Consider the following 26,743-nt stretch of genomic DNA (forward strand, 5'->3'; position numbering starts at 1 on the left):
GCACTAGTAGGTAAGTTTGTTATTATCTATGGAAAGAGCAACTGTTGCATTTACAGTTCTTTTCCCTCAGGTCTTCCTTTTTGAGGATGTCGAGAACAGTCAGATAGCTGCTGTTGATCCTTTGTTGAGGGTGACTCCTCTCCGATTCCCTCGCAGAAACACACACGGTTATGTAACCCCAATTCATTTCTCCATCTCCCTTCAGCCAATCAGAGCAGTCGCTCCGCAGCAACCACGACGGGACCAGGAGGTTGCCTAGCGACGGCCCAGTTGACCCCCGCCAGCATCCTGTGTGTGCTCTTTCTATCTCTCTCTCTTTCTCTCTCTCTCTCTCTCTCGCTCTCTCTCTCTCTCTCTCTCTGCCTGAGCAGACCCCTCCCCCCCCCCCCCTCTCCTCACAGTGCAGCATCAGTTTTAAACACAGGCTAAAGGGGGCTCCTAATCACAGCCCCGGCGTACGTACGCACAGCGCAGGGCACTAAAAGCTACAGCCAGATGCTACTCCATCAAACCATCAAACCATCTAACCGTGACTGCAGTTATTGACTTCAGATCAAATAAACATAAACATGAATAATGCGCCGTACGCAGGGTCACTGCTCCAGCCCTTTATGATGAATCATCTGATTCATGAGAGAGATACAGCGCAGGGCTCAAGTGGGACTATGGGTTACGTCAGGTCGTATCGCCTCAGCCCCAGACAAGCTGATAGCGCTGTAACAAAAACCCAGCACACAGCGTTCTAAATTGTGGCCATTTGTTAATCTGATTAAACTGTGGGTTATGAAAAAAAAAAAAACATGGATCCAAGAAACACTGTTGTTGACCTTCATGTTCATACTATCAGTCTTAGGCTTTGGAACAAAAAGCCCTTATTATTTATCGCTCAGGGCATCGCTTTCCTCACCTGGGCAGCTGCTCTCTTCTTTTTGGGACTGGATGATATCAGGGGGCGGAGCCTAAAAGAAACAAAAGAAAGAGAGAAAGAGATAAAGAAAGAGAGAGTTATTAATCACAGTTTCTCTCACAGTATACAGCTCTAAAAAAAAAAAGACCACTTCAGTTTCTAAATCAGTTTCTCTAATTTTGCTATTTATAGGTATTTATAGGTATGTTTGAGTAAAATAAACATTGTTGTTTTATTCTATAAACTATGAACAACATTTTATCCCAAATTCCTAATAAAAACATTGTCATTTAGAGCATTTATTAGCAGAAAATGAGAAAAGCCTGAAATAACAAAAAAAAAGATACAGAGCTTTCAGACCTCAAATAATACATAAAAAAATTAAAAATTCAGAAATCAATATTTGGTGGAATAACCGTTTTTTAATCACAGTTTTCATGCATCTTGGCATGTTCTCCTCCACCAGTCTTACACACTGCTTTTGCCTTTATGCCACTCCTGGTGCAACAATTCAAGCAGTTCAGTTTTGTTTGATGGCTTATGATCATCCATCTTCCTCTTGATTATATTTCATTGTTTTTTTTTTAATTGGAAAAATCAAAGAAACTTATCATATTTACGTGTTTTCTTATTTTTTTCCAGAGCTCTATAAAACTGCACTACAGGGGGAATATTTCATCTATCTGTAGGTTCAATCTGATTCTGTTTAAATCCATACAAAATGTTTTTGCTACATTCTGCGTCACAGATAACGCTATAACCTTTTTTCAATCCCATAATTTGCAGGAATTTGCAGAAGCACACACCCTCGCAGAGAGATAATGCTACCACAGTGGCTCTGAACACATCCCACAGAAGCAGGCAGAAATTTCCAAACCTCCCTCCCATTTCCAGGCTGAACGCATGAAATAAGCAGCGCCGCATTGGATTGGGTTTCCCATAACTGGCCTCGTAGTCCTCTTAAAAAAAAACTGCGCCGAGCATCCTGTCTCATCCCTGGGCTCCTCCCGCATTGCAGATTATTTAAGCATAGCTAAAGCACTTCATTCAGCCCTAGAGCCGCACCACTGGGCGAAAAGACGCCCTCTGGCACTGATGAAATGCTTAGCTTACAACTGCCAGCAATCGGATTTGAACATCAAACAGCCCGTACTATTTAAGGCTAATATTAAAGAGACTGGTTGGAAAAGTTAATTAGTCTTGAGGGGGAAGGGAAGCGGAGGAATGACAGAACATTCTGGAGAGAATGACCTTGATATGCGTCCGTGCTGCTGGTCCTCCTGTGTGAGTACAGAAGAGTGGCTGAGAAAAGCACTGAAGTGGTTCCACTGTTTATTTATCTACTGGACCAGCGGGAATCCTTAATGCTGCTATCTACATTTTAAGATGAGCACAGAACCAGTATAAAAGTGTCAACCCATTAATTCTGTTCTATAACATTACAATAGTGAACAATCCATGATAATGTATTAAAACCGTAACAGTTATGAAAGCTAAAATACACAGTACTGCAATATTACGCATCTCATGTCACTAGCAGCCCTGTAAAACTGTAAAGTATTGTGCTAAAATCTTATCAAAAATCTTCCTTAGTATGTACAGTTACAAGCTATAATACCAAGTTTACATAATTGATCGGATGAACTACAGGAGGAACTGAGGAAACCCAAAAATTTCACAGACAATAAGCAACAAAACCTTCAAATATCCTTCTAACCACAATCAAAGGGAAAAGTCCTGTGTTGTGGAAGCTCCAAGTTTACACAGATGAAAGGATGCTCCATCAAACCACCCATGCACAACCCAGACAAGGCTGTGCCTCAAAACCCAACACTGGATGAAGATCTACAATATTATGTCTTTTGTATACAACTGACTTATCTAGTAGGGTGGTCACAAAAAAGCCACTACTGAAGCAAAAACACATCAAGGCATATCTGAAGTTTTCTACAGAACTATGTGGGCAGATGAAACACTGCCCATGTGCAGATGCTTTGCTTCAGTTGGCACTGGGATAAAATGGAAGGACAAGTGAATAGTGCAAAATACAGTAGATAAGACAACCGGCTTAGATCTGCTAAAAACTAAAACCTAAGAAGAGAAAACGCATTTTCCCCTAGACAATAATCACAAATATAGGGCCAAAAAATGCAAGAATGCTAAAGCAACCATAAGAGGCTGTTCTGCATTGGCAAAGTCTGACATGGCTGAGCAGAACTAAGACATGTGCAGATGCTGATAAAAATGTACTTTATGAATAGAAGTACTAGGCAAAGTTATGGTCAGATCGAAAAGGGTCAACAATGGCAAAAAGCAGTAACAAAGAAATAGCATACCAGGGTAGCGAAACAGTCCAGAGGTAAATACATGGCAAGGCAATATCAACGGACAAGCAAGAAACGATGCTGTGAACATAACAGGGTCAAATATAAGACAGATTCACAGGCAATAGGATAACGTGTGGCTAGTACTCAGGTGATCTACTTCCTAGAAGTGTCAAGTGCTGTGTCATGTGATTGGAAATAAGTGTGATGTCGGTGTGTGGTGCATCCTGGGCAATGTAGTCTGAAGGCTGCAGCTCGCAGGCAGAGCTGAGTGTGGGAGAGATAGGTCTCCAACTAATCAAGAACCTGCAGCTGTATTTGAAAACTGTGGTCCACAAATGCCTTAAAGCCACCTGGAGCAAATCTACTAAAAGAAATCACACCCAAAAGGGCCGCTTCCCAGACAGGGATTAAGTCTAGTCTAGAACTCAATGACTTAATCCCTGTCTGGGAAACCGACACATAGAGTGTGAAACCCATTACTCTAGCAGACAGGTTTTTTATGGTGGAAAAGGTGGTTCTACCGAGTACAATGATTCATTCATTTATCGTCAAACCCACTCAATACATTCTGGGACACAGGGGAGTCAAAGCCAATCCTGGTAGCCATCGGCCAGAAAGAAGGCAGGATAGACAACAAATATACACAAATTTACACATATACAGTACATACTTACAAAAAAGGGTAATTTATAGTAAGCAATTTATAGTCACCTGATTTCCATGTTTGGCCAGTGAAATGAAACCTATCTGGACACTACACCCAGATAGGGGTTTGAACCCAAGATCCCATTGCTGGAAGGCCAACATGCTACGTAACTACCAACCCACTGTGATGCAAATGTAAATAATAGTCTTGTTTTCTGCAAGCAGTAACAATTTCTGTGTTAAAATCATATGTAATCCAGAAAAATCAGGTACAGTAACTTTTGTTGTTGAATATTTTAAAGCACTGGAAAAACAATATAGAGCAAAATGCTGCTGCTAAGATGAATGGTTTTAACAATTTTCATCACTGCTTGAGACTTGCATGGTATACTATTCTGACATTTCGTTGCTGGTAAATCATGCAAGACAGAAACCCAGAGGGGTACTAGAAAAGGTCTAACTGAAAAGAAAAAGAAAAAATGGCTGAGGTACAGGGCAGAAATGAGGTATGGGATTAAGGGATAATGTAACTGGACAGGTTTCATTTAATCTTTAAATGTTGTGCATGAATCTTCACAGGCGAGAAACACACACACCAACGCAAAGTAGCCCACACACATACACAATATTTCTCCCTCTCCCTTGTACACACACATACCGAGCGATCACAGCGTGAGAACTAGGAGCCGGGCAGCAATCGGGCCTCCCTGGCGAGCCTTCCCTGAGGAATCGGCATGAGTGCTTTCCTGGCCCATAAGCGAAAGTGGCGCTAATTAATCAGCTTAAGAAAAAGAGGAGGTGGACGGCGAGGAGCAGGGAGCCAGCGCTCACCGCTCTGCTTCGACGTGCCTCATTAGGAATGGCAGCTAGCACCCGCCATCTGCTGGGTGCAAGGTAAGCTATGTCTGGTCTGCTTTGGCCTGGGCCGCCATTTGTGGCAGTTCGTGTGCAACTACTGGTGTGCTGAGCTCTAACGGCGAGCCCCACTGTAACGCTGGCATTAGGATTACCCAACATATTACTGCAAAACACAATCTCCCTCAAGCTCCCTCGCGGAGTGAGAGGCGTTTCAGACAGAGTCTTGGGTCCTCCAGACAGCTGCGACTAATACACTTACAAGCGCACGCGAGCCAGGCACTGGGCAAATGGCCTCCAGGCAGAACGTGGAGAATACATATCGACTGGCTCTGCTCAGTGGGAGTGAAAAATGTATATAATCTTCTAGCACTGGGCTCGAGAGATAGCCCACGAGCAAGTAAATGGGAGTGGCACACAAAATGCACTGGGCATTACACAGGGTCTGAAAGGCTAAGCGATTGCTTTCAATTATTCTTTCTTGTGACCTTCCATTCCATAGCACGGGGCAGTAACAGGCAATCGATAGCAATCCGATGGAGCCCACTGAGTCATAATGGGACCTGAAAAAAGACGGAGATACAGTGAGAGCATCTGCCAATGCAATCAAACGCTGATTACTGTAATTTATCTCCTTTTCAAATTCAATTCTCCAAATGCATCTGCAGCTTCTCCGAATAATTTCGGATGCAGCCGCACAGACGTCTGGCGCAATCTTGGCTGTTAATCTTTTATTTTACCAGAACTTGCGCTGAGATCACTTTCAAAAAAACAATTTATACCTTTAGATGTTATCAGATAATACATGTCCGCGCAGACACAATTATCCTGCTCGTCACACCTCCGGCACTTTGTCTTCGCGTCAATCAATCCTATGCATAATGGCATCATGTCTGTGGCAGCGTGTTGTGAAAAAGAGATCTAAAGCAGTTTAGATGGGCTGAATAAAGAGCATAGCGGCCCTGAGACTTAGCCATGTGTGGGTAGCTTGGTAAAAACAACCCAATATCCTGCAAGCGTTCCTTTATGGGTTTTTATGGGAAGTCTGCTGCTGCTGAGAGTTGTTTGGTCTGGGAACGTGACGTCTCTGAATGGTTGAGGAAGGATAGAATGGATCAGGATAAGTTGTGTGGTATTGGCACCTTGGCTGCTGAACTCTGCTGGACTCTGCACTGTCCTCCACTGTCCCCACTGCTCCACTGCAGTGTTTCTCTTTTTTTAACCTTTATGCCGACAGGGCTAGGCTGGGGCTGACCACATCATCCCCACGTGGGTTCCCACTAGAGGCCGACCGATCGATCGGCCAGCCGATTTAATCGGCCGATTTTTGTTATTTTTTTATCAATCGGCATCGGCCGATTTTCTTATTTGGCCGCGCCGATTTTAATCCGGCACATCTGCGGGCAGCTACTTGGAACGCAGCGCAAGGTTTCAAGAGTGAGCAAGACTTTCAATGGGTAAGGCATCCATTTTTACAATCCAGTGTCCCAAAGTCTATATTTTCTCTCATGATTAGTAATCTGTGATGTTGCTTCATTTACTGAAAAAGAATAGAATTTCAACTGCATCGGTGTTGTAGCATTTCTCTCCAAACGAAACTATGCTTAGCGTTGATGGCAGGAGTGCATTTGGAATGCGCCCTGACTATGCAAGGCAAGCCCTATCTATAAGCTCTAGTATAAAATAACTGACGTCTCTTCTTCAGAAACGAAAATCTAAGTAAATAAAATCAAATTAACACTTGATATTTTCAGTATTTAAATTATTTTTAGACGAAATGAAAAAGGGCAGGACTAAAACTGTTTAAGGATATTCGCAGCATCAGCTGCGCTGAAATAATAATTACTGGTTAGTCAGGATTATTAGAGGACTGTACTTCTCCTTATATATAAACAGTGTTGGGCACGTTACTTTGAAAAAGTAATTAGTTATAGTTACTCGTTACTTCTCCAAAAAAGTAACTGAGTTACTAACGGAGTTACTCCACTATAAAAGTAATTAGTTACCAGTAAAAGTAACTATTGCGTTACTTTTTATTATTCGCCCGTCAAAAAAAGGAAATCAATTATGCATTTACTATTATTATTAGAAAAATAACAAAAAATAACAAACGAAAATAAACCCAAAATGTTGACAAAAATATAATCTAACGAATTTCAAAAAAATAAAACGAAATTCTCCACACAACCAAAGAAAATTACTAAAACTTGTAATACTGAAAAAAGCGGAAAAACGCGTCTGGGGATGAAATTTAACAAACCAAGCCACACTCAAAAGAAATATGTATATATAAAACAAAATAATGGACAAAAACAACAATTTAATGCCCGTTAAAATGGTATTAATATAACAGCTTCACCAAAAGAGAATAGAGCTTAGATCGTGCCCAAAAAATCCGACCCAGCCGGAGCCCGTGCACATTCTGCCCAAGCCCGAACCATAAACTGTCTTTATGAGCCTGACCCGATCCGCTCCATAAACTGTCTGTTTTCGGGCTGATTGAATGAGCGAAATATAATCAGAATTATGTTAATTAACACTGTAACATAGAAGCATAGAACTATTATTTAATTTAAATGATTTTTAAGAACAGCTACACACAATGCTGCAAGTCAAACGCGGAGGCGTTCACGTGCGCCCAGAGCTACGTGATTACAGTTTTCATTTTTATTATAGTTTAATTTTATTTTGTTTTTATTTTTTCTGTTCATTTTAGGGTGGGCTTGCTAGCGCGAGCGCTTTACACAAGAACTAAAGGACCACGAGTGCCGCGCGCTCGGCACAACAACTCCCGCTGTACAACAGCGCTTATAAATAACTTAAACACAAAAATGAGGGTATTCTATCAGTAATTTCAGTTCGTTTTAGTTAGTTTTATAAACACAAAATACAGTTCGAGATAGTTATGTTTTTCCTTTTAATTACCGTTTTTATTAGATTCAGTTAACACAAATGTTTTTCACTTTCAATTTTCGATATTCCGTTCGCTTTAGTGAACAATAATAATTGGTTACTTAGCAACAATGTGATTATCACACCAGAGCTTTATATAAAATAAAAATAGGAGCCTGATTTCGGGTCGGTCCTCAGGTCAGGTGGGATTCGGGCAGAGAATCTAAGCTCTAAAATAGAAAGCAGCAGCACCACAAAAACCGGAGCAGCTAAAAAGAGCTTAACGTCCTTAATTCTGAACTTGGGTTGTCCACGGCAATCACTGAATTGATTAGAGCACGCAAATCGTCACAATTGTGCCTCACTTCACCACGCCAAACCACAGGCACAGCGGCCAGAAGCTCAAGTTCACCGGACAGAGGAGGGGTTAACCAGGGCAAAGCGAAATAAAAAAAAAAAAAGTTCATAGAGCTGCTAAAGTAACGTGCAGTAACGGGGTGTCGGAAATGGTAACGGCGTTATAGTTACAGTCATAGTAATTAGTTAGATTACTCGTTACTGAAAAAAAGTAACGGCGTTAGTAACCGGCGTTAGTGCCGCCTCCTGCTGTTCTGCTGTAAAACTCACCCGTTTAAAGCGGTTTGCGCTGTTAGATATTAAATGAAACGATGAGCAGAATTTTCTGTTTTGTCGGGTTCTACTTTAGAACCCCCTCCAGACTTTTCTGATAAAAGCTCATTTTATCCTGAACCTATAAAGTCCGCGCTCTTCAGCTTTCTCAACTCATTTTCCGCTCACGCACCGAACCTCCAGTACAGCTGATGAGACGCGTTTCTCTGGCTAAGGAGCTCATTTGAAGAAGAAAAAAAAACAGATAAAGCTATATTTAAATTACAGCACCTGTCTGTTTTTGCATTATTTATAATTTTATTCTTAATTTAAACGTCACCCATTTTTGTAAAATAATAGCTGCAGCCCTAATGTGAACATTTTATAACATTGTCCTCCCATGTCCATTCGTTTTCAACTGCATGGAGTTGAAGAAGAAATGAGCTTTGCCGTTTTGGAGTAACTATCTAAAGTTGTCACATTATGGAAGTCTTCTTGCACTCTGTTAAACATATTAAAATGAATAATTAATAGACTAACAGACTGCAACAAGTCATACATTTGTTAATTAGTAGGCCCCTACAGTAAATTTTATATAATAGCCAACATAATATTTCTACTATAAACATGAATATATAGTGTATATAGAACATATGTTATATAATGAATAAAATAAAATGTTATGGATAATACAATCTAAATAAAATTAATATTTTTTTATTAACATATAGTGATATAGTAACATTAAAGTCACTATAAAATGCTAACCTTATTTTCAATAAATTGTGTGAAGTTTACAACTGTTGTTCCTCCTCTTACTAGTATGATTTTAAGCATGCCAAATAAATATAATACGATAGCATATCGGCCCTAAAAATCGGCAGGTCACATCGGCCATCGGCTGACTCTGACCACTAATGATCGGTATCGGCATCGGCCTTAGAAAAACCCATATCGGTCGGTCTCTAGTTCCCACACGCTACCCACTCAAACATCACAGAGCCAACCAGCAGTGACATCCTGTCTGCCACCCTAGTCTAGGAGGGTTCTGCCACTTGCAGCTGAATTATGTGTGGGACCACATAATTGGGGCCAGAGGCATCTTAACCAGCATCTAGCTTGAAGGGTTTGGGAATTTTCTAGATTTGCTGATGCATTAACAGTAACAGGAACAGCTAAGCTTGGTGTGAATAGCAGTGGAGTGTGAAGGACACCTAGGCAAACTACGTGTGATGTGTAAAAAAAATAAAAGCAACGCTGTGAAGCACACAATGGTCATTTTACAATAAAAAAGACCCTTCAGCTGAAAGCAATTAACCAATCCAAACAATAAACACAAACTGTGTGCTCTGCTATTCATGTGGGCTGTATTGCATTCATCAGTTAATTTGCGGGTCAATATTCATTTCAGTTCAAAGCAAGTCTCTATGCAAAAGAGAGGGTTGAATCAATTTTACACATAAAAGACCTCAGAGGTCCCATGGATTATCTTTGCTCATGAAAATCAGTAGGAGGTCCATATGGATCAGCTAAACACTCCACGTTATCCCGCGTAACACCAGGGGGCCCCTGGCCTTAGTATCACACTAAAACATCAAGCAGCAACATTTGATCACTCCTGCTCCATTAAACCACTAGAGCTCACCAAATAAAAAAAGGAGTGTACCATAAAACAAGATTTTGGACACATTACGATTTTCAGCTTCAGCAGTTTTCAAAACCTTACAAGACCCAAGACATGTGTAGCTTAACTGCACGAGCAAATGTCTTCACCAATTACAAATTACACCGACCAGATGGAGAGCTTGTATTATTCAAACAGAAAAAAAAAGAAAAAAAGCAAGTGGTCCATTTTGGTTGTCCAGCCTGTGACCTCTCAGTGGGGGCAATGGGGCATCCACAGAGAGTGCAGCACGCCCCCAGGGCTTGCTGGGACAGGCTGGTGAGGGGCATGGTCCTGATGCCAGGCTCCACGCCCCCCGGCTGCCTGTTCCCGCCTCAGGACAGATGGTGTACGAGCTGGCTAATGGAGCGATTTCACGCAAGACAAATTTGCCCACTTAACAATCAATCCCCACGCCGCACAGTCATCAATAATTTCCTGGAATCTCCCAGGACTCTTTAACAGGCAACCTCCATTATTAATGTAAAAGCTCACATTAGCTTTCTAGGGATAAACAGAGATGAAGAGAAATAACAAAAGGCACGCATAAGAAAGAACACTGTTGCATATTGTGCATTGTGTACTAGCATTACTGGTGCGTATTGACTTGAACACACAATAATAATGTTACAGATAATTGAGTCGAAAGCCACAGAGAACTTATATTACAATATTAGGATATTATTCACATCCTACATTCTGTAATAACAGCAGCACATTCTCTCTGCATAAAACACAAAGAGCCGATACTGTATGGTGTAAGTTGTAAATAAAACAAAAGCATCTTTCTGTTTCACGTGAAACGCATAGCATACATTAGCATAGTGTACATATGCTTTGATAACATGAAAGCTATATAATGGTTATCATGGAGAGGATTTAAGATGGGAAGTGAAACACTTCCTGTAATACCCACTCAATCTTGTGGGCTTTGTAGCTAGGCAACGCTTCTAAATGGCTCTCGGCACGATCTCATAAAGACCGGCCCAGCCACGGTGGTTTGAGGGGGTGGGGTGGGGGGGAGCACTGTACCCCAGTCAGGCCTGTTTGCCAGTCAGTCAATAATGAGCGTCAATGAAATCTGACAGGGGGGAAGTAATATTTTTTGCGAGTCGATACCGCATGGCAGCTGGGTGTGTGTAAATACATAAGGGGGGTAGTGGAGTGCTGAGTGGAGGAGAGGAATTGAAATAGCTAACGGTGACACTGCACAGCTGTGGCCCCCAACTCACCAACTGGGGCAGCGTTTAGGTGAGAGCAAGGGACCATTATGAGGAGGAAACCCGTGTAACAGATGGCTCTACTGATTAATTGACTAGGATAGAACACCACTGCGATGTCCTTCAAATCTCAACTCAAATCTATTTAGGCTACACTTTAAAAGTACAGTAGATTAGAAGTTTAGATTAGAAAAATGACACAAATGTACATTTCAGGAGGACCACAGCCAGTGTCCAGTCAGCCAGGGAGAAAAAGAACAGGACTGCATACTGCAGGAAGGCTTTTTCTTTCTTCACTTCAATTCAGAGCAGCAGGATACTACAATAGGATATGCTCTCTGTGCCTCTGTTTCAGACACACCCACTTGTCCAGTCCAGGAAATTGTGTCAAAACACTATCTTTTCCGTAGGCACAATCAAAAACAGAAGGGAAAAAAAAAGCCCAGGTCATCCTGTACTCCACTTTGCATTGTAAAGTAAGACTGCCTTAGCCTTGGGAGTTGAGACACTCTTCAGACACAGATCACTGATCTGAGGCACAAGGCGTGCACACACACACAGTGAAGGAGAGGAGAGGTTAAAGCGGCTGCTAACCTCACTAACGCGGACCAGAGGAGGCTCGCTTACACAGCATCCTCTTCCTGGAGGACAAATCCATTACGCATTCAGCTCGCACCCTCAGCTCCGGCGCGATGGAGGAAGATACTGAGAGGAGGCATGCAATCTGACCCCAGAGCAGGCATGCATTAAGGCCTGGTGGTTTCCACACCTCCCGGTGACAAGACATCTTATCACGCTTCCTGCAGACCACTGAGGAAGCCCCCCAGGGTCTGGGCTTGAGGAGAACGCTTGGCGGGAGAGATCCAGGGTAGAGAAGAAAGAAGTGATTATCCTCCTGCTATCTTCCCCTCTAGCGATAGAGCAGGAAGGAAAGGGGAGGGGGTGTCCTCCTCCACTGTTGTGACTTTGCCGGCCTCATAGCTCTGCACACTCGATTTCACCCTAGAATTCCTTCTGCTTGAAATGGGCTAGCCCGCAGGCCTAGAACGCCGGCACTGGCTACGCTGACACGGACACAAAGAAGGAAGAGTGGCCCTTGCACACGACAATGGTGCGCGGGAGTGGTTTAGAGCGAGATACAAATACACAATCGCAAACCTTCCATTATACTCTTAATAGTACTCAATCACTCAGCCAATCACTCGCATTTTCATAAGCGTGCACCGTGGAGGCTGCTGAACACCATCCTGCCTCAGAGTGAACAAAACAGCGCGTGGGATGGAGAACGCCCTGGACTGATCACGCACTAAGAAACTGACGTGCTGTGTGGCGGTGGCACAGGGAAGTACCAATTTTCCCCTCACGAGTGGTGCAGCTTGGTAACGGCTCCAAATGTCACTGTGATGCCCTTTGTTGCATCTGGTCAGAACAACAACAACAGCAGCAGAGGGCTGACAAACAAAGTAGGAGAGTATTGGAAGGAGGGTCACGTATGCATTCATCTACACCTGCTCAAAATCAAAGGGGATACAGGCCTCCATTAACACAAGGCAGGCCTAGTCCTGCTTAGTGAAGAAAAAAAAGAGTGGGTGGGGCTCCTGCTGAGACAGCTTGAGATGTGCAAAGTGAGTCAACTGAGTCAACCTCCCTCAGTACCTAAAGAGCAGATGGAAAAGGAAGGAGAGAAAGCTCACAGCAACGTTTCTTCATGGCCTCTCGGTCCACCGGAACTAAGTCACACGCACCTGGACCAAGCTGTTCCATTAAATTCCATTTGATATGCAAATGTTACTGCAATTTTACAGTTGAACACACAGTACATGCATATTTAACCCAAAAATCCTAATGTTGTGGAGCTCTGTTCATGCTCTGTACATTATTTGTAGTGTCAAATGATTGAAATATTTTTTTTTGTATTTTTAGGAGATAAAATAAACAAATGAGCTGTGTTATATTCATTGCAAACTAGTTAGAGTCAACTTTTGATATTATTTGATATTATTATTATTTTCATGATTTAACTGTTTAGCACTACTCTTAACACATAAATGGGTGGATTTAGACAGGTAGTAACAGTTTATTATGAGATTTAAACCATGTTTTAGAATAAATTAAAAGCCTAATTTAATCTTTTTTTTCATAAATTTTGTGGTGGTCTCTAGTATAAATGAACATGCTCGTGTTTCAGTTCAGTGGAGAAGTAGGTGGGGAAGACGGTCAGGATTTCTGCTCTTACTCATAAATATTCATGACATGAAAAAGTAGCGCCTTTTATTGGCTAATAGCACTGTAACGCTCCCTCCACGGCTCTGCAGTGGGAGGTCGCAAGCCATGTTTGGCAGGGCCATGAATTCTAATTTACGGGTTAATATCAGTTTTTTCACGGGTTTTTTTTTTCTGATTCACTTGTTTTTCTGTGTGTTTTCTTTTATTGGTTAATGCAGGCAATGAGGGTAGAAGAACAGTTTCACATGCAGCATAAATATACAACTTGTTATGACCTACTGTATTTCAAAAAGAGCAAGTACTAAATGCTTTAAAGCTGAATTAAACACTTTATAAAAGCTTAATACATCACTAGGCTCTGTAAAAGACTGAATTATTGGAGCAAGCTGGGGACGAACTTGGCAAAATGATTCATTTGCATAACAAATATAATTAATACATTTCCTGATGAATCATGTGTGTATTAATATTGACAACACTAGTTATATGTATTATTCACTACATTTTTTTGTCATAGAATCGCAATACTGCATATGATTAAAACAGTTCTTCTGTTGATAAATATTACATACTGAATTTATTTATTTCATAATGGTAATAAACAAGGTGGTTGAGTAGCTTGTAATTGACTAGTAGTTCCTACATATTAAACCTGCTGCAGAAGAGCTGACTGGTTACCCTAGGAAACAAAACACACACTCTACAATTCTCAGTCTTGAGTTCCCCTGAGAGAACTACAGACCGCCAGCAGCATCCAGCTGTCAGGCTGCTTCAAAGGATGTGGTTCCCAACAGCAGGAAGTGGCTCCCCAACTCCTACCACCGTGAATCCACCAGACTGCCAGTCCTCAGCCCACTGATAAATCACATCCTTTAACAATAGAAACCTCCATGTTGTGAAACCTGACCTAAAACGCTTTGGATGAGCTTTGGCCAGAGGTTAAGTAAAAACATGACCCTAATAACTGTCTTCATTTTTATCATAGCCTTTTTATCATGATTTCTGATGATTTTTATTTGTTAAAAAATCCATAGTTTATTTGTTCTCCTCTGCAATCATGGAAATATGGACTTTATAAGAAAAGCACCAAATCTCCGGAGACATAATCCATCATAGCGTTCATTAGAGACCATGCTGACTGTGTCTCAACATGACCGATCAGCACACAGCGGCCTGGTTACTAGGCAAGGTGTTGCATGTTTGGGTACTATGGGAGGTGCTCTGGGAACCTGGTGACATGCAGCTCCACTGACATCAACCATGTGGCATACTTCACAATTGAAAAACCAGTTGCTAAGGCTGGGCTTTCAGATTCTGTAAGCTTCTTGTGGAATTTGCCATTATGGGGGGACCACTTGCCAAACCAATAATGCTGGACGAGCTACGTTCAATGAACTGCTATGGTTGAATGGAGTGCTGCAGTTGGGTGGAAACAATGACATTAACTGTGGGAAGCAGAGCATTTCCATTGGGAATTGGAGGCCCTAGCAGCATTCTGTGAAACAAATCAACTTTGGTTATTTGTGGCTAAGTCTGGCAAAATGAACATGATGGGCTTCAAACCTTGCCCAGAGCAAGCACACACACGAATGCACTCTCATAAAAAATGGTATAAATCTGTCACTGTGGTTGTACTCCTCTTGTCATTGGGGTGGTAGCATCAAGAGAATGTCTTTAGTGCATTTAATTAGGGTAGATGCTTGTACTATATTCCTTTAGAGAGGTTTTTCTCTTATATTTAGGAGACACAGTTGGACCTGATCGTTTATGTTGTGCCATATTCTTCAGACTATAAGGTGCACCGGATTATAAGGTGCACTATCAATAAACATCTAGTTTCTGGTCGATTTTTATACATAAGGCTCATTAAAGGCACTAGTAAGTAGCGCTGGCAATTACGGCCTACAAATGATCGATTTTAATCGATGAATTACAGATGATAAATGGTTCAAAACTAGGTTTACCTGTAAAAAGAAATATTTCTATATATAAGGCAAGAAAATAAAGCATTTAAAAGCTGGCACACATATAAACGCCGCTGATATTTCATAAAATAATGACTCAGTGCGTCTGAGTGAATCAATGATTCAAAACATAGTTTACAAGCCCATGCTTCAATTCATGTGCTGACCTTGTGTTTACACATTTGGGTGAGTAGAGCGCTTCCATTTATTTACAGTAAGCTTAGATTTGCAATATGTTGTCCAAGGGTGAGTTTTCAGTGAAGTTTCTCCAGCACTAAGGCTGGGTGTAGGAGCATTAGCATTAGCCGCTAACCTCAGCACTAGCAGTGCTAAAATACCACTCGATAGCACTAGACCAGAGGAACCTAGAGTGTTTTGTTAAACCAGGGTTCAATCAGCTAGCGGTTGTTCCCACATGACTTGTTTTAACACGGTAAACACACAGACTACAGTCCGCTATACTCTCCTCTGAATGGCAAAAGAGCTAGCGCTGCAGTTAGCGGCTTATGCTAATGCTGCTGCACCCAGCCTTAGTGCTGGAGAATCTGTACTAAATATTGCTATAATTCAGCGAAGTGGCTTTACTGCTCCTTACAACCTGAGAAGTGGCTTTACTGCTCCTTACAACCTGACTGGTAGAATTCATACATAAAGCGCAGCAGATTATAAGGCTCACTGACAATTCTTGGGAAAACATGAACACTGTTCGTACTTTAGTAAACAAAAGTGTACCTGCACTTTAGCTTTTTTTGACAATACACGCACAGACGAACAGATATCCAAACACACATGCACACACACATTAATGCTCCCTCCCTCACTTGCTAACCTCAAGCTAATGTTTACAAGTCAACCACAGGCCATGTTGTGACTGGGCAAGTGCTGTCACACAGATTCTACAGTACATTTCTGCAGAAACATTATGTGTTCATTACCTCATTACAGCTCTGAATGTTAACCTAAAATTATTTTGAACAAATTTTGAAACCATGGGAGTCACTGTAAAATGAAGATCAGACAAAATCGTGTAGCTCTCCAGGAGGAGAACCGTCTGGCTGGGCTGTCACTCTCTCTGAGCTATGCGGTAGGAGACGCGCAGACAGGCCGTCCTGCCGCACCAAGTTCAGATTTGCACTTCAAAAGCCAAAACTCTGTGAGTACTAAAGACTGCAAACCTTTAAGAAGGTAAGCGAGGTTCTACGGATGAGTAGGGAGAGGAAGACAGGAATAAAGGGAGCTGAGTAAAAGGAACTGCATGGCAATTATCCCCTACTCTTTCTGGAAGAATGCTTTTCCAACTCCGTTAGTATGAAGGTCGTGCAGAGGGCTCGGTTTGGCAGCTGATGTAGGAGGCTTGCTGTGTGTGTGCCCACATGTGTGTGTGTGTGAGCATGAAGGGTGAGTTGAGGCAGTGCTTCTGTCTGCCTGTGTACACTATCAGTGGAGCTGTGGGGTCACTAATGTTACTAATGCCTCTGAGGAGCAGTGTGAAAGACTCTGCAGAGGAGAGATATGCAGAAAAAACAGTGGGATAGATAAAGACACCTGCAGAGTTTAAGCAACACAAAGCTCAGCACAGAGGCTTCAACAGAGCTGAGAGTTGAATGCTTGGCAACTTCACACATTTTAAAGTGTGAGTGAGATGGCGAGACTTAATTTCTGCATAAGCACACAATTCATTAAAAAAGAGACCCACACAGAGAGCGTGAAGCAGCCGACAGTTTCCGAACCATGCCTGACTCTGATCAACAACAGCAAAGAAAACACCAAGGCCAAACTTCCCTCCCATGACAGCTCATTAGAAGTTTTCTCATGGTCCAGCAGGAGGCAAAAAAAGTCAACTGGAGCTGTAACTAAATTCAAATTTACTGTCGAATTTGTTCCAGAGTGTCAGCCACATACGATGATTTAATCTTTTAACAGATCTTAGCCAGTCTTTGGTAAAAAAAAAAAAAAAAAAAGCTGAAAATCTTCCAGTAGTAATTAAAAAAAAAAATCTAAACAAACTTTGTATACAGCTCTGGAAAACATCAAGACATCACTTCAGTTTCTAAATCAATTTCTCTTCTTTTGCTATTACTACAGGCAACATTTCTCCCAAATTCTTTATAAATTATATAAATTATAGAATAGTATTAATTAACAGAAAATGAGAAAGGCTGAAATAATAAAAAAAGAGTTCAGAGATCAATACTTGTTGGAATAACCCTGTTTTTTATTCACAGTTTTTATGTATCTTAGCATGCTCTCCTTTACCAGTCTTACACACTGCTTTTGGATAACTTTATGCCACTCCTGGTGAAAAAAATCAAGCAGTTTTGCTTTGTTTGATGGCTTGTGATCATACATCTTCCTCTTGATATTCTAGACGGTTTTAATTTGGTAAAATCAAAGAAGCTCATCATTTTTAAGTGTTCTCTTATTTCTTTTTCCAGAGCTGTAGATCTTAAACAGCTTTAAAATTATTGTAATGTTCCACTGATGTGTACTTAAGGGTATGAGAAGATTCTTTAATCTATTATACTGTGTTGCTATCATTGCTTTCAGGCTACTGCTAACTGCTTTATGTAAGCAAAGAGCAGATAACACACAATCTTGTGCATAACCATATCAAGGTCATACTAGCTTAGAATTCGGTAATATTACTCCAGTGCATCAGTCCATCCACTTCTTGTCTTTCCTTTCAGTGACAGTGACTGTGTCTCTCAGCTTGTCCAGAAATGCCTGTGTATTGCGTGATGCAACTCAAAGTACATTTTCTTCCACTTCTTGGTTTTAGATAGAGCCAAGGACCAGGAATTATTACCATACCAATTCTTCCATAATGTTACATTAAATAATTGACCAAAAAAACTGGCCATTTATAACTGTACTGTATATCCTTATATGCACTCTATATGCTAATTTCCGAAATATTTCACTACAAGAAAAGAAGGCTTATATTTCCTTATTTCACATGCATAATGTACGAAAGCATAAGAATGTGAATGAAAAGCAAAAAAAAAAAGGTTCAGCTAATTGCCTTTCCTAAGCTTCAGAATATGGGAACTCTACTACAGCTCACATGTCTGATTCATAATCATCTTGACATGCAATATGAAATTAGTAATTATCATTAACGGAGAGAACTGTGCAGGAAGAAATTGCACAATGAGAAGTCATCCCTCACAGAGCCAGTGGAGAAGTCATGATCTTATGCTCCGTCTGGCTCCGATTCATTACTTCCCTCACTGGGGCATGTGCAGTCCTGGTAGACTATTAATTGGAGAAGGGGGTGTGCTCTGAGAAAGGACCGCAGGGTGCCAGGTGACGGGGAACAGAAAATCCTGGAACAGAATTGATGACAAGCTTTCTCCTGGTGGAAATGACTCTGAAGGTCAGCCAAAGAAACAGATGAAAGATGAAATCTTATAGGCAGACAAGGGGAAAAGATGTCCTCGGAGGGCAGGGAACAGCCTTTTGATCTTGTCTTTTGTCAGTGGATACAAAAAGAGTATTATAGCATTTGGGACAATCGAAAGACAATTTCTGTACATTCTGAGGACAAGTGTAGAAAAAGAGGGGAAACCTACTCCACTACTAACAAGCACCTTTCAAAGTGGTAAAAAGGAGCTCATTCTTCATAAAAGAAACAAAAACTCTTTTATTTCCCACCTTTTCCCCATGAGGCTGGCAGGCTTGGCCAGGCCAAGATTGCTCTTGTTGGGCTGCTTCTTGCGTCGGGTGAGCTTCTTCCTCCCAGGGCCACCACTGGGAACCTCCTCGGCCTGATGAGACGGACTGCTGCCCTTGCTGTTGAGATCACGCAGCACGTCGTAATTGATTTTACTCGAAATCTTCTTCTGCTCCAGCATCTTCTCTATGGCCTCTCCAGCAGTGCTGGCACGGATGGGCTCTCGTCTCTTGGAGGGCTTCTTGGGCTGCAGAGCCACAGAGACAAAGGATTAGACAAGCTGAGAGGAGAAGAAGCTGCATTGGCAAAAACCTAAAGGGATTGTATTGGGTAGAGGCTCCACACTGCAGACTTCTGTGGAGTTCTGTAGTTTACTAAAATTGTATTTGTGAAAGGCTAAACTTTTAAATGACTCATATTCTGCATTTTTTTTTTGTATTAATCCAATTGTGTCATTAACTAAAACTTATTTTTAAATACATGACCATTTCCGGTCCTCTCTTTATTTTATTATTTAAAAAGCTGCTTTAGTTACTGTGTACTGTCTATGACAGTTTAATAGCATGGGCATTGGAATGTCTTTTAAAATTGAAGCCACCACAGGTCTAGAGACTCCACTGGCTGTCTGCAGTATGATTTTGCAGTATGTGTTTCTGCCCATCCCTGTTCAGCCCTTTTTCCATCATACTTTTTTTTTCCTGTAAACTATTGTTCCATCTCTAATGTCTAATTCAAACAGCTAGGTTTCCTTGTGCTAATATTGGGATTTTTTATTCCTCCAGAAATCAGATTTGAAACCCCTATTCTTCTATTCTGAAATACAGCATCTTTAAACCGATGCTTCCAACAGGCTTAAGAGGCTAGAGGTAGAGGCATATTGTTTCCCAGGTAAAGAAATTGCAGTTTTTACACCATAAACAAACAAACTCAAAGTACTTCCACACTTTATTGGTAGAATTCTGTGGCCCCTGACATTTAAAACAAGGCACTGAGAACTCCAAATAATAAGTCAACGGACGAGCATGAACAAATAGGAAACGGCTAGGAAACTGAGTGCAAAATTAATAACCCTCATATTCTGCCATACTTGCAGTATTTGGTAAGGGAGTTTTTCCTTGCCACTGTTTCACCACAATAATTGGCACAAAAATTGGCATCTCTATCTCCTGTTTTTCTCTGTAAAGAAGCTTTGTGACAACTTCTGTTGTAAAAAGCGCTATAGAAATAAAATTGAATTGAATTGAATTGAACTCCTGCTGCATCAACTCCTAACTCGCAAACACTAGTGCAGTTAGATGTGATGGACCCAGTCTCCTGTCAACTGATTTTCTGGTCTAGGCTGAATATAAATACCATTTAAAGCGTAATTATTTTCTTCATCATCAGCGTGTGCTAATTTCTTGCAGTAGCTTAGGGGTTAAACTGGATTGTAGTTGTTTTAGTTCTTTTAGCAGTAATCAGAGCTGAGCTCCAGTGCTGAATTTTGATGAAAATACATTAACTGCACTTTAACTGTTGAAACATCACATTTACTGGACAAACTAGGCATCCAGGGGAAATATCTGCTGAGCTCCTGCTCTTTTAGACTGCACTGTAAACTGTACAAATAAAGGTGGTCAGAGATGCTTGGTTTGGGAGAAAAAACGCAGCTAATCACTGGTTTTCTGACATATTGGTTATTTGAAATGTACTATTTATTGTGTCATTATCTGGGCACCATTAAGTATAGAACCACAGTTTGATTTCAATCATTTTCTCATGTATACTGTAAAGCATGCACATTATTCTGCTCTGTGCTTCTACAAAATTATGCATGTCTAACAGCTGTCAACAGTAAGATGACAGAAAGCCATTAGTAGCCTGTAAAAGAGATTCAGCTTGTGCGATCATGAGTGGTCTTCAAAGGCCATGTTTGTTATGTGCCAGAGTGGAACAAATCCCCGCACAGCAGCAGGCTACTGTATCTGCTATCGGGATCAGGTTCTCTGCACCTCATTAGAGGTCTGGCGGCGGTGGCAGCTTAACCGACCTGGCTGAGAGCAGCGGTGCAGATGTCAGAGCAGACAGGTTAAGCACAAGCAACCCTGCGAGTCTGGAGTGAAATCAGAGGAGTGGTCTGGTTAAAATGGAAAGTATGCAGCAGCTGCAGTGTGTCTGAGGAACCCAGTGCGACGGAGGAGCAAAGGCCAGCATCTCTGGTGACCAGTGACTTTCTATCATTCTCTCTCTCTCTCTCTCTCTCTCTCTCACACACACACACACACACACATTTACCTTCTCCTTATATGTTCCCTGCTCCTTCTCTTTAGCTATCCTTTCCTCTTTTTCTGTAAAGAAAAGACATAATAAAGTTCAGAGAAATTTCTGAATAAAGGAGCATAATTTAAAAGCCAGAGGATAATAAAGCAAGAAAATAAACCTCTTATAGAATGTAAAAAGCACAATAGTGCTGGGATGTATGACCAAAAATGCATATCACTGTATTTTTATATATATATATATATTCCTCTTTTTTATGCATGACTGGGCTTTTTAAATAGGTTTTAAATGTAATGTTATGAGTACATATAATATTAAACACTAAGTCTTTACATTAAGGTTTTGATTACTATTGGGTTTACTTTTTCCCAAAAATAATTGAATTAATAGATCTTAGAAAAAGATACGCCAACAACTTTAACACAGTTTCCTTATTAAATAGTTTCATAAACACTATAAATGGACCTAAAATACTAAATGTCTAAGTATTTAAAAGATATATTTTTCAAAAGCTCTAGACTTTTCAAAAGTTAGACACAAGTTTAATATCAATTAATAATGTTTTTCTAAAGCCATTAGAGGCATCACAGTATTAAAATTAGGCACAGCTCCCTTCTTTTTCCATTTAAGACATAATTTCCAAAAGTTTAGTGTGCATTAAAATTGTCCTTCAAGCTACAGTATTGATATATTTAAAAGGGCTTTAGTTGCTTCCTCGTATCCAAAGTTTTTGGAAGTTTAATCTCTTGTGCTGAATAAATTACCGTTTCTGGGCTTGTCTGTGGCAAGAGACACAATTCCAGTCCGTATTCAAGTCTATGCTACTGTTAACTTCAGTATGTTAGCTTGTTATGCTAACTGGCAAGCGTTATTTAGCGAGTTGTGTGTCTTCTTTAGCGGCGCTGTTCTACACTGTGTGCATCTGCACAGCGCTCTACAGCAACTCTAGTGGTATTGGCGGTATGAGGAAAGGCATACCGGTTCAAAATTCTCCTTCGGTAAACCGTATTAACCAGTATACCACCCAGCACTAAAGCACATTAAACAAAGATTACAACTAGACCTGTAAGAAACAGCGCTTAAATGGACTCTATGAAGTATGAACTTTTTTCCATACTGGATTATTTGAAGAATATGAAATACCCTGATGTTGGACTTCAGGTCTACTGATCTGAGGATGAAAGCTCAGGAAACTAGCTTTTTAAAATATTTTTTTTCCTAAACTTCTTACTTAATTGTGCCTTATTCCATTTGAGCTCTTCTCCTTCTAGGCCACACAGCAGCTGGGACTGGAGTCATCTGTACCGCGAGAGCCGAGCTGCGAGTTAATGAATCTGCTAAGCCGATCTGTCTGTTCTCTTACCTTTCTGCTCCCTCAGATACTCCTCATTCTGCTTCATCCACAGCTCTGTCTTGGCTTGCACCTCCTTCTCATTTAGAATGTACTGTGGAGAGGAGAGGGGTGTTGATAAGGGGCTAATGCAACACAGCTAGAATGTAATATCTCAAATTGTATTCTAATGTGAGCTAATAAGGGATGGAAGATTCAGGCCGGGTGTTTTATTTTTTACTTCCCATTACCGCCTAACAAGCTGTAAGAGCTTACGGAGACGAGCAGCATAAGAAAATACGAATTCACACATTAAGAGCGTTAATGGCAGACCTTTTCGATCTCGTCCTCATCAATGCCTTCCAGATCAAGCTCGCCGCTATCGGACTTGCCTTCTGCAGACAGAGGAAGAGAAATTAACAGAGGGAAGAAACATCAGGATTATCCCTTCTTCTTTGAAGCAGGCTCTGACTTCACACACTAAAAAACTCAATAAGCATTAGGAAAAGGTGTGGCTGGACAGATGACAGATGGCATTTATGAGAAGCTGGGAAAGGTTGATTATCTGCTTTTCTGGGTGAGCCTTCCCAGTCAGCCAGAGAACGCCCTGGGGCGTGATTCAATGATTATCGCCCTGCCACACCAGCGGGCAGGTAATGCTGCCCAGCGCCTCATTTCTAAATGAAACAGAAGATAATCTCCCTGCTTGACTGGAGGCCACAGAGTGCCCAGACACAGAGAAGCAGCCCTGGAATTCCAGCACTAATTGGAATTCTGTTTCAGTAAGGAGCAACACAACTGGAGAGGATTCCTGTCAATAAAGCTTGTAATCTCTTTGTTGTGAAATTGCCAGTAATAGGCTTAGCGGCGAAGTGAAAGGATTTTGTATATTCCTTACATATTTTCCAAACTGTTTTTAGGTTGCCTTTATACACATGTTCAAGACCACTTACACTTTGCTATATGGCTATATGGGTTTTCACACCTATAGATTTTACAGTTTTTGCTTATTGGTCTGAATCAGTAAACATGTCTGTAAACTTGAAGCATCTCCCCCTTGAGAAATGTGGCATGCATACTTGTGCAATTTAACAAGGAGCAAAGGACAGTAAAGATTGCATTTGTTTATAATTGTAGTAGTTTTCTCAATAATACACCAGATTAAACTACACGTGCAGGACTATTCACCTCAAACTTAAGAAATACAACGAACCAAAAATTAACTTTAATCATGATACAGCTATGAAATTGCCCTTAAAAGAAGAAAAATATCTGTTGGTTTAATAAAGAACTATTTTTGTAATGCAGCTGAAAGTGTAACACATGTCTTTAATATGGCTTTGACTTCTTTAATCAACTAAAACAGTGGATTCATAAACCTTTTAGACAATAAACCACCAAACTAAAAGCCTTGCCTTGCAATCAGAATACTACTGATTGTTGTTACTGGTCAATGCAGTATGCCTACTGAGACATCTTAGAAAGACTGAGACAGAGGAACATAATATACAATAGGGATGAATGGCAGTGTAGTGAACTACAGTGTGTACATGGAATTACCTTGAACCTTGAATTACCTTGAGTTTTTCTAGGAATTATAGAGTTTCAAAGGGTTTTTTGCGAGCATTTACACCTGATCATAATAATTATAGAACTGTGATTTTGTGAGAATAAAGAACTGAACTTCAGGTTTGCATACTTGATTAGAGGCGAAAACATTATAATTTTCTATAATATTAATTAATATTTTTGTACACAGAGCAAATCTACTGAAGTTATCTGGTGTACCACATTGGGATGCTTATTGTACCACAAGCTGTCACGTCTGGCGCAGATAGTCTTCCTGTCTCTCCCACGCTCAGCTCTGTCTGCGATCTTCAGTCTCCAGACTACACTACATCACACACCGACATCACCACTCCCCTGAACACATGACACTGCACACCACCAGGAAGTCTTTCACCTGAATACTAATCATTCTTAGTATGCTCTTTGCTGAGAATTGACAAATTTATCTTTTTTAATCTTGTTTTGTTTTTACCAACCCTAATTCTTTTCTGCCCTCTGATACTGCCTTGCTGTGTACAGTATGACCTCTGGACTGTGTTTTGTTTCTGGTATGTTTACACCACATTGCTGCTGTTTACCGTTATTGACATTGCTCGTTTTGACTACCATTTTGTTTGATAATTTATGTAATAAATTTTTACTGGCATCTGCACATATCTGAGTACTGCCTGAGCATGACAGCAGCAGTACATGTACCACAGTTTGAGAACCACAGATCTAAAAGGTTCTACACAAACATACCTCTTTTTTTGGAACCAATTCTTCGCATCTTCATTTCTAAAAGTGCGCCAGTCAAAATGCAAAAGTGATTTAATACTGGGTTAATGGTGTGACCTGATGCACCGGAGGCTCATATGAAAATGCTTGATCAGTATCACATAAACACAATTAATAAGGGCTGAGAGGAATATATTAATGTCAATGAGACCCGCATGAAAAGAGAAATGTAAATAGAAATCAAAATGCACAAGGATGCCAGGCATACATGTAAACATGCAGTAATTGGCCTTGGGATCTGAAACGCTCCGAATATGCCGGTGAAAGAATGGAAAATATGGGCACCAGTGAAATCGAGCATTGTAAACATCACTAAAGCAGTTTATGTGGAGCATCAAAATAATGAGGTTTAATGTATTTTAAGCCTTTATTAACTTTTGCTAATGAACTCCAATTGTAACGGGTTAACACTATACCACACAATGACAAACTGAATGATGCATGACTAACGCTTCACAGTGATTAAATTACGGATTCAAATCCATCAGCGAAGCTGCAGCACTGCGCAGGGTGGCGCATTCAGGCTGAATGTATTCAACTTTCCGAAATAGCTGCGATGCCTCGGAACGTATCAGAGCCTGATTCCTGGGACTTCAAAAGCAGAGTCTTTTGTGACATAAAAGCCTTCTTCCCAGATAATTAAGAGCTGAGAGAGAAGCGCTGAGGGGGCCGGCTCGCGATATTGCTGTGAATTAAGACAAGCCTCCGCAGATCAGGACCTCCGCAGATGTTCATTAGCCAAACTGATCCGTGCCTCCACCATGGCCGACATCACACGTGTGCCGACACACACACACACATCCACACGCCCTGACACTCCAGAGCACAGGAAAAAAAACACACACACACATACACACACAACAACAAGGGAAAGGCAGAGCTCATAAACAAGGACGGGGGGCGACCAGAAGAAGCAAGCGGATCAGGAGAAGAGCTGATTTTACATGCAAGATAAGGAGAGAAATTGGGTCACAATCTGTCAGCCATCTTAGATTCCCCCTTCTTGCTCCTGTGGGGTGTGAGACACTTCAGATTCAGACTGCGTTAAGAGAGAGAGAGAGAGAGAGGATGGCATTACAAAAAAAGGCTCACACTGTTCTATAACAGCAATCACCCATCTGCAAATTAACTGGAAAAGGCAAAGGATTTAGCGTCCAGAGGAGATATAAAATATGTCTGATTAAATGGTTAAAACACAAGAAAAACACATTGTGGATGTTTTTTTTTTTAACCTTCACAATAATAAACCCTTAGTAACTTTATTATTATCTCGCTTTGCATTTGTGTTTAAAGAGGTAATCTCTAAATTTTCAGAAAATAAAAAAATTTATTTTCTGGGGACAGCTGGAAATGTAGCACCCAGAAAATACAGGACTGTATTTGTTTCTGTAAAGCAGTGTCTGACCCTGCTAACAGTAATGTTTTAAATAGCCTATTAGACATTTTATGTGCTAATTCCATGGCCGTTGTCAGCATTAAGTCTAAAAGGGACATGTCCTCTTTACATTTCATTATTATTTGTTTGGACCCATCACATTAAATATAACATATTTTGTAGCCCTGTTGAATTTCCCTGTTATCTACATAATGTTTTCCTTAATGTTTTTTTTGTACAATAGTTTGTGTACTTTAAGTTTGCCTTGATTCACAAGTTTCTGTTTAGATATCTTTTTAGTTGATGCAAGGTTATTGGTTCAATTGCTTGTCAGTGAAATGTCTGAGTAGTGGGAGGGGCTAGGAGCTGATGGGGGAGTGGCTGGGAGCAAAGAGAGAGAGAGCGAGAGAAGCATATTCAACCAGATTTGTGCCAAAAAAAGTGGCTAAAGG

The 26,743-nt window shown here is 40.8% G+C and overlaps 1 protein-coding gene across 2 annotated transcripts in view; it reads right to left on the minus strand.

Annotated features, from left to right (window-relative positions):
- Positions 1-26,743, minus strand: part of brf1b (BRF1 RNA polymerase III transcription initiation factor subunit b) — an 88,973-nt gene that overhangs the window by 6,035 nt on the left and 56,195 nt on the right. For both annotated transcript variants that reach the window (XM_049482161.1, XM_022663992.2), the window contains 5 exons: positions 22,904-22,965; positions 22,604-22,685; positions 21,256-21,308; positions 18,963-19,228; positions 908-959 (listed from right to left, as the gene is read on the minus strand). In XM_049482161.1, the coding sequence (XP_049338118.1) occupies positions 908-959; positions 18,963-19,228; positions 21,256-21,308; positions 22,604-22,685; positions 22,904-22,965 (515 nt within the window). The remainder of the gene's footprint in view (positions 1-907; positions 960-18,962; positions 19,229-21,255; positions 21,309-22,603; positions 22,686-22,903; positions 22,966-26,743) is intronic.

Source organism: Astyanax mexicanus, chromosome 1 (genome assembly GCF_023375975.1).
Source record: "Astyanax mexicanus isolate ESR-SI-001 chromosome 1, AstMex3_surface, whole genome shotgun sequence".
Classification (NCBI taxonomy): Eukaryota; Metazoa; Chordata; class Actinopteri; order Characiformes; family Acestrorhamphidae; genus Astyanax; species Astyanax mexicanus.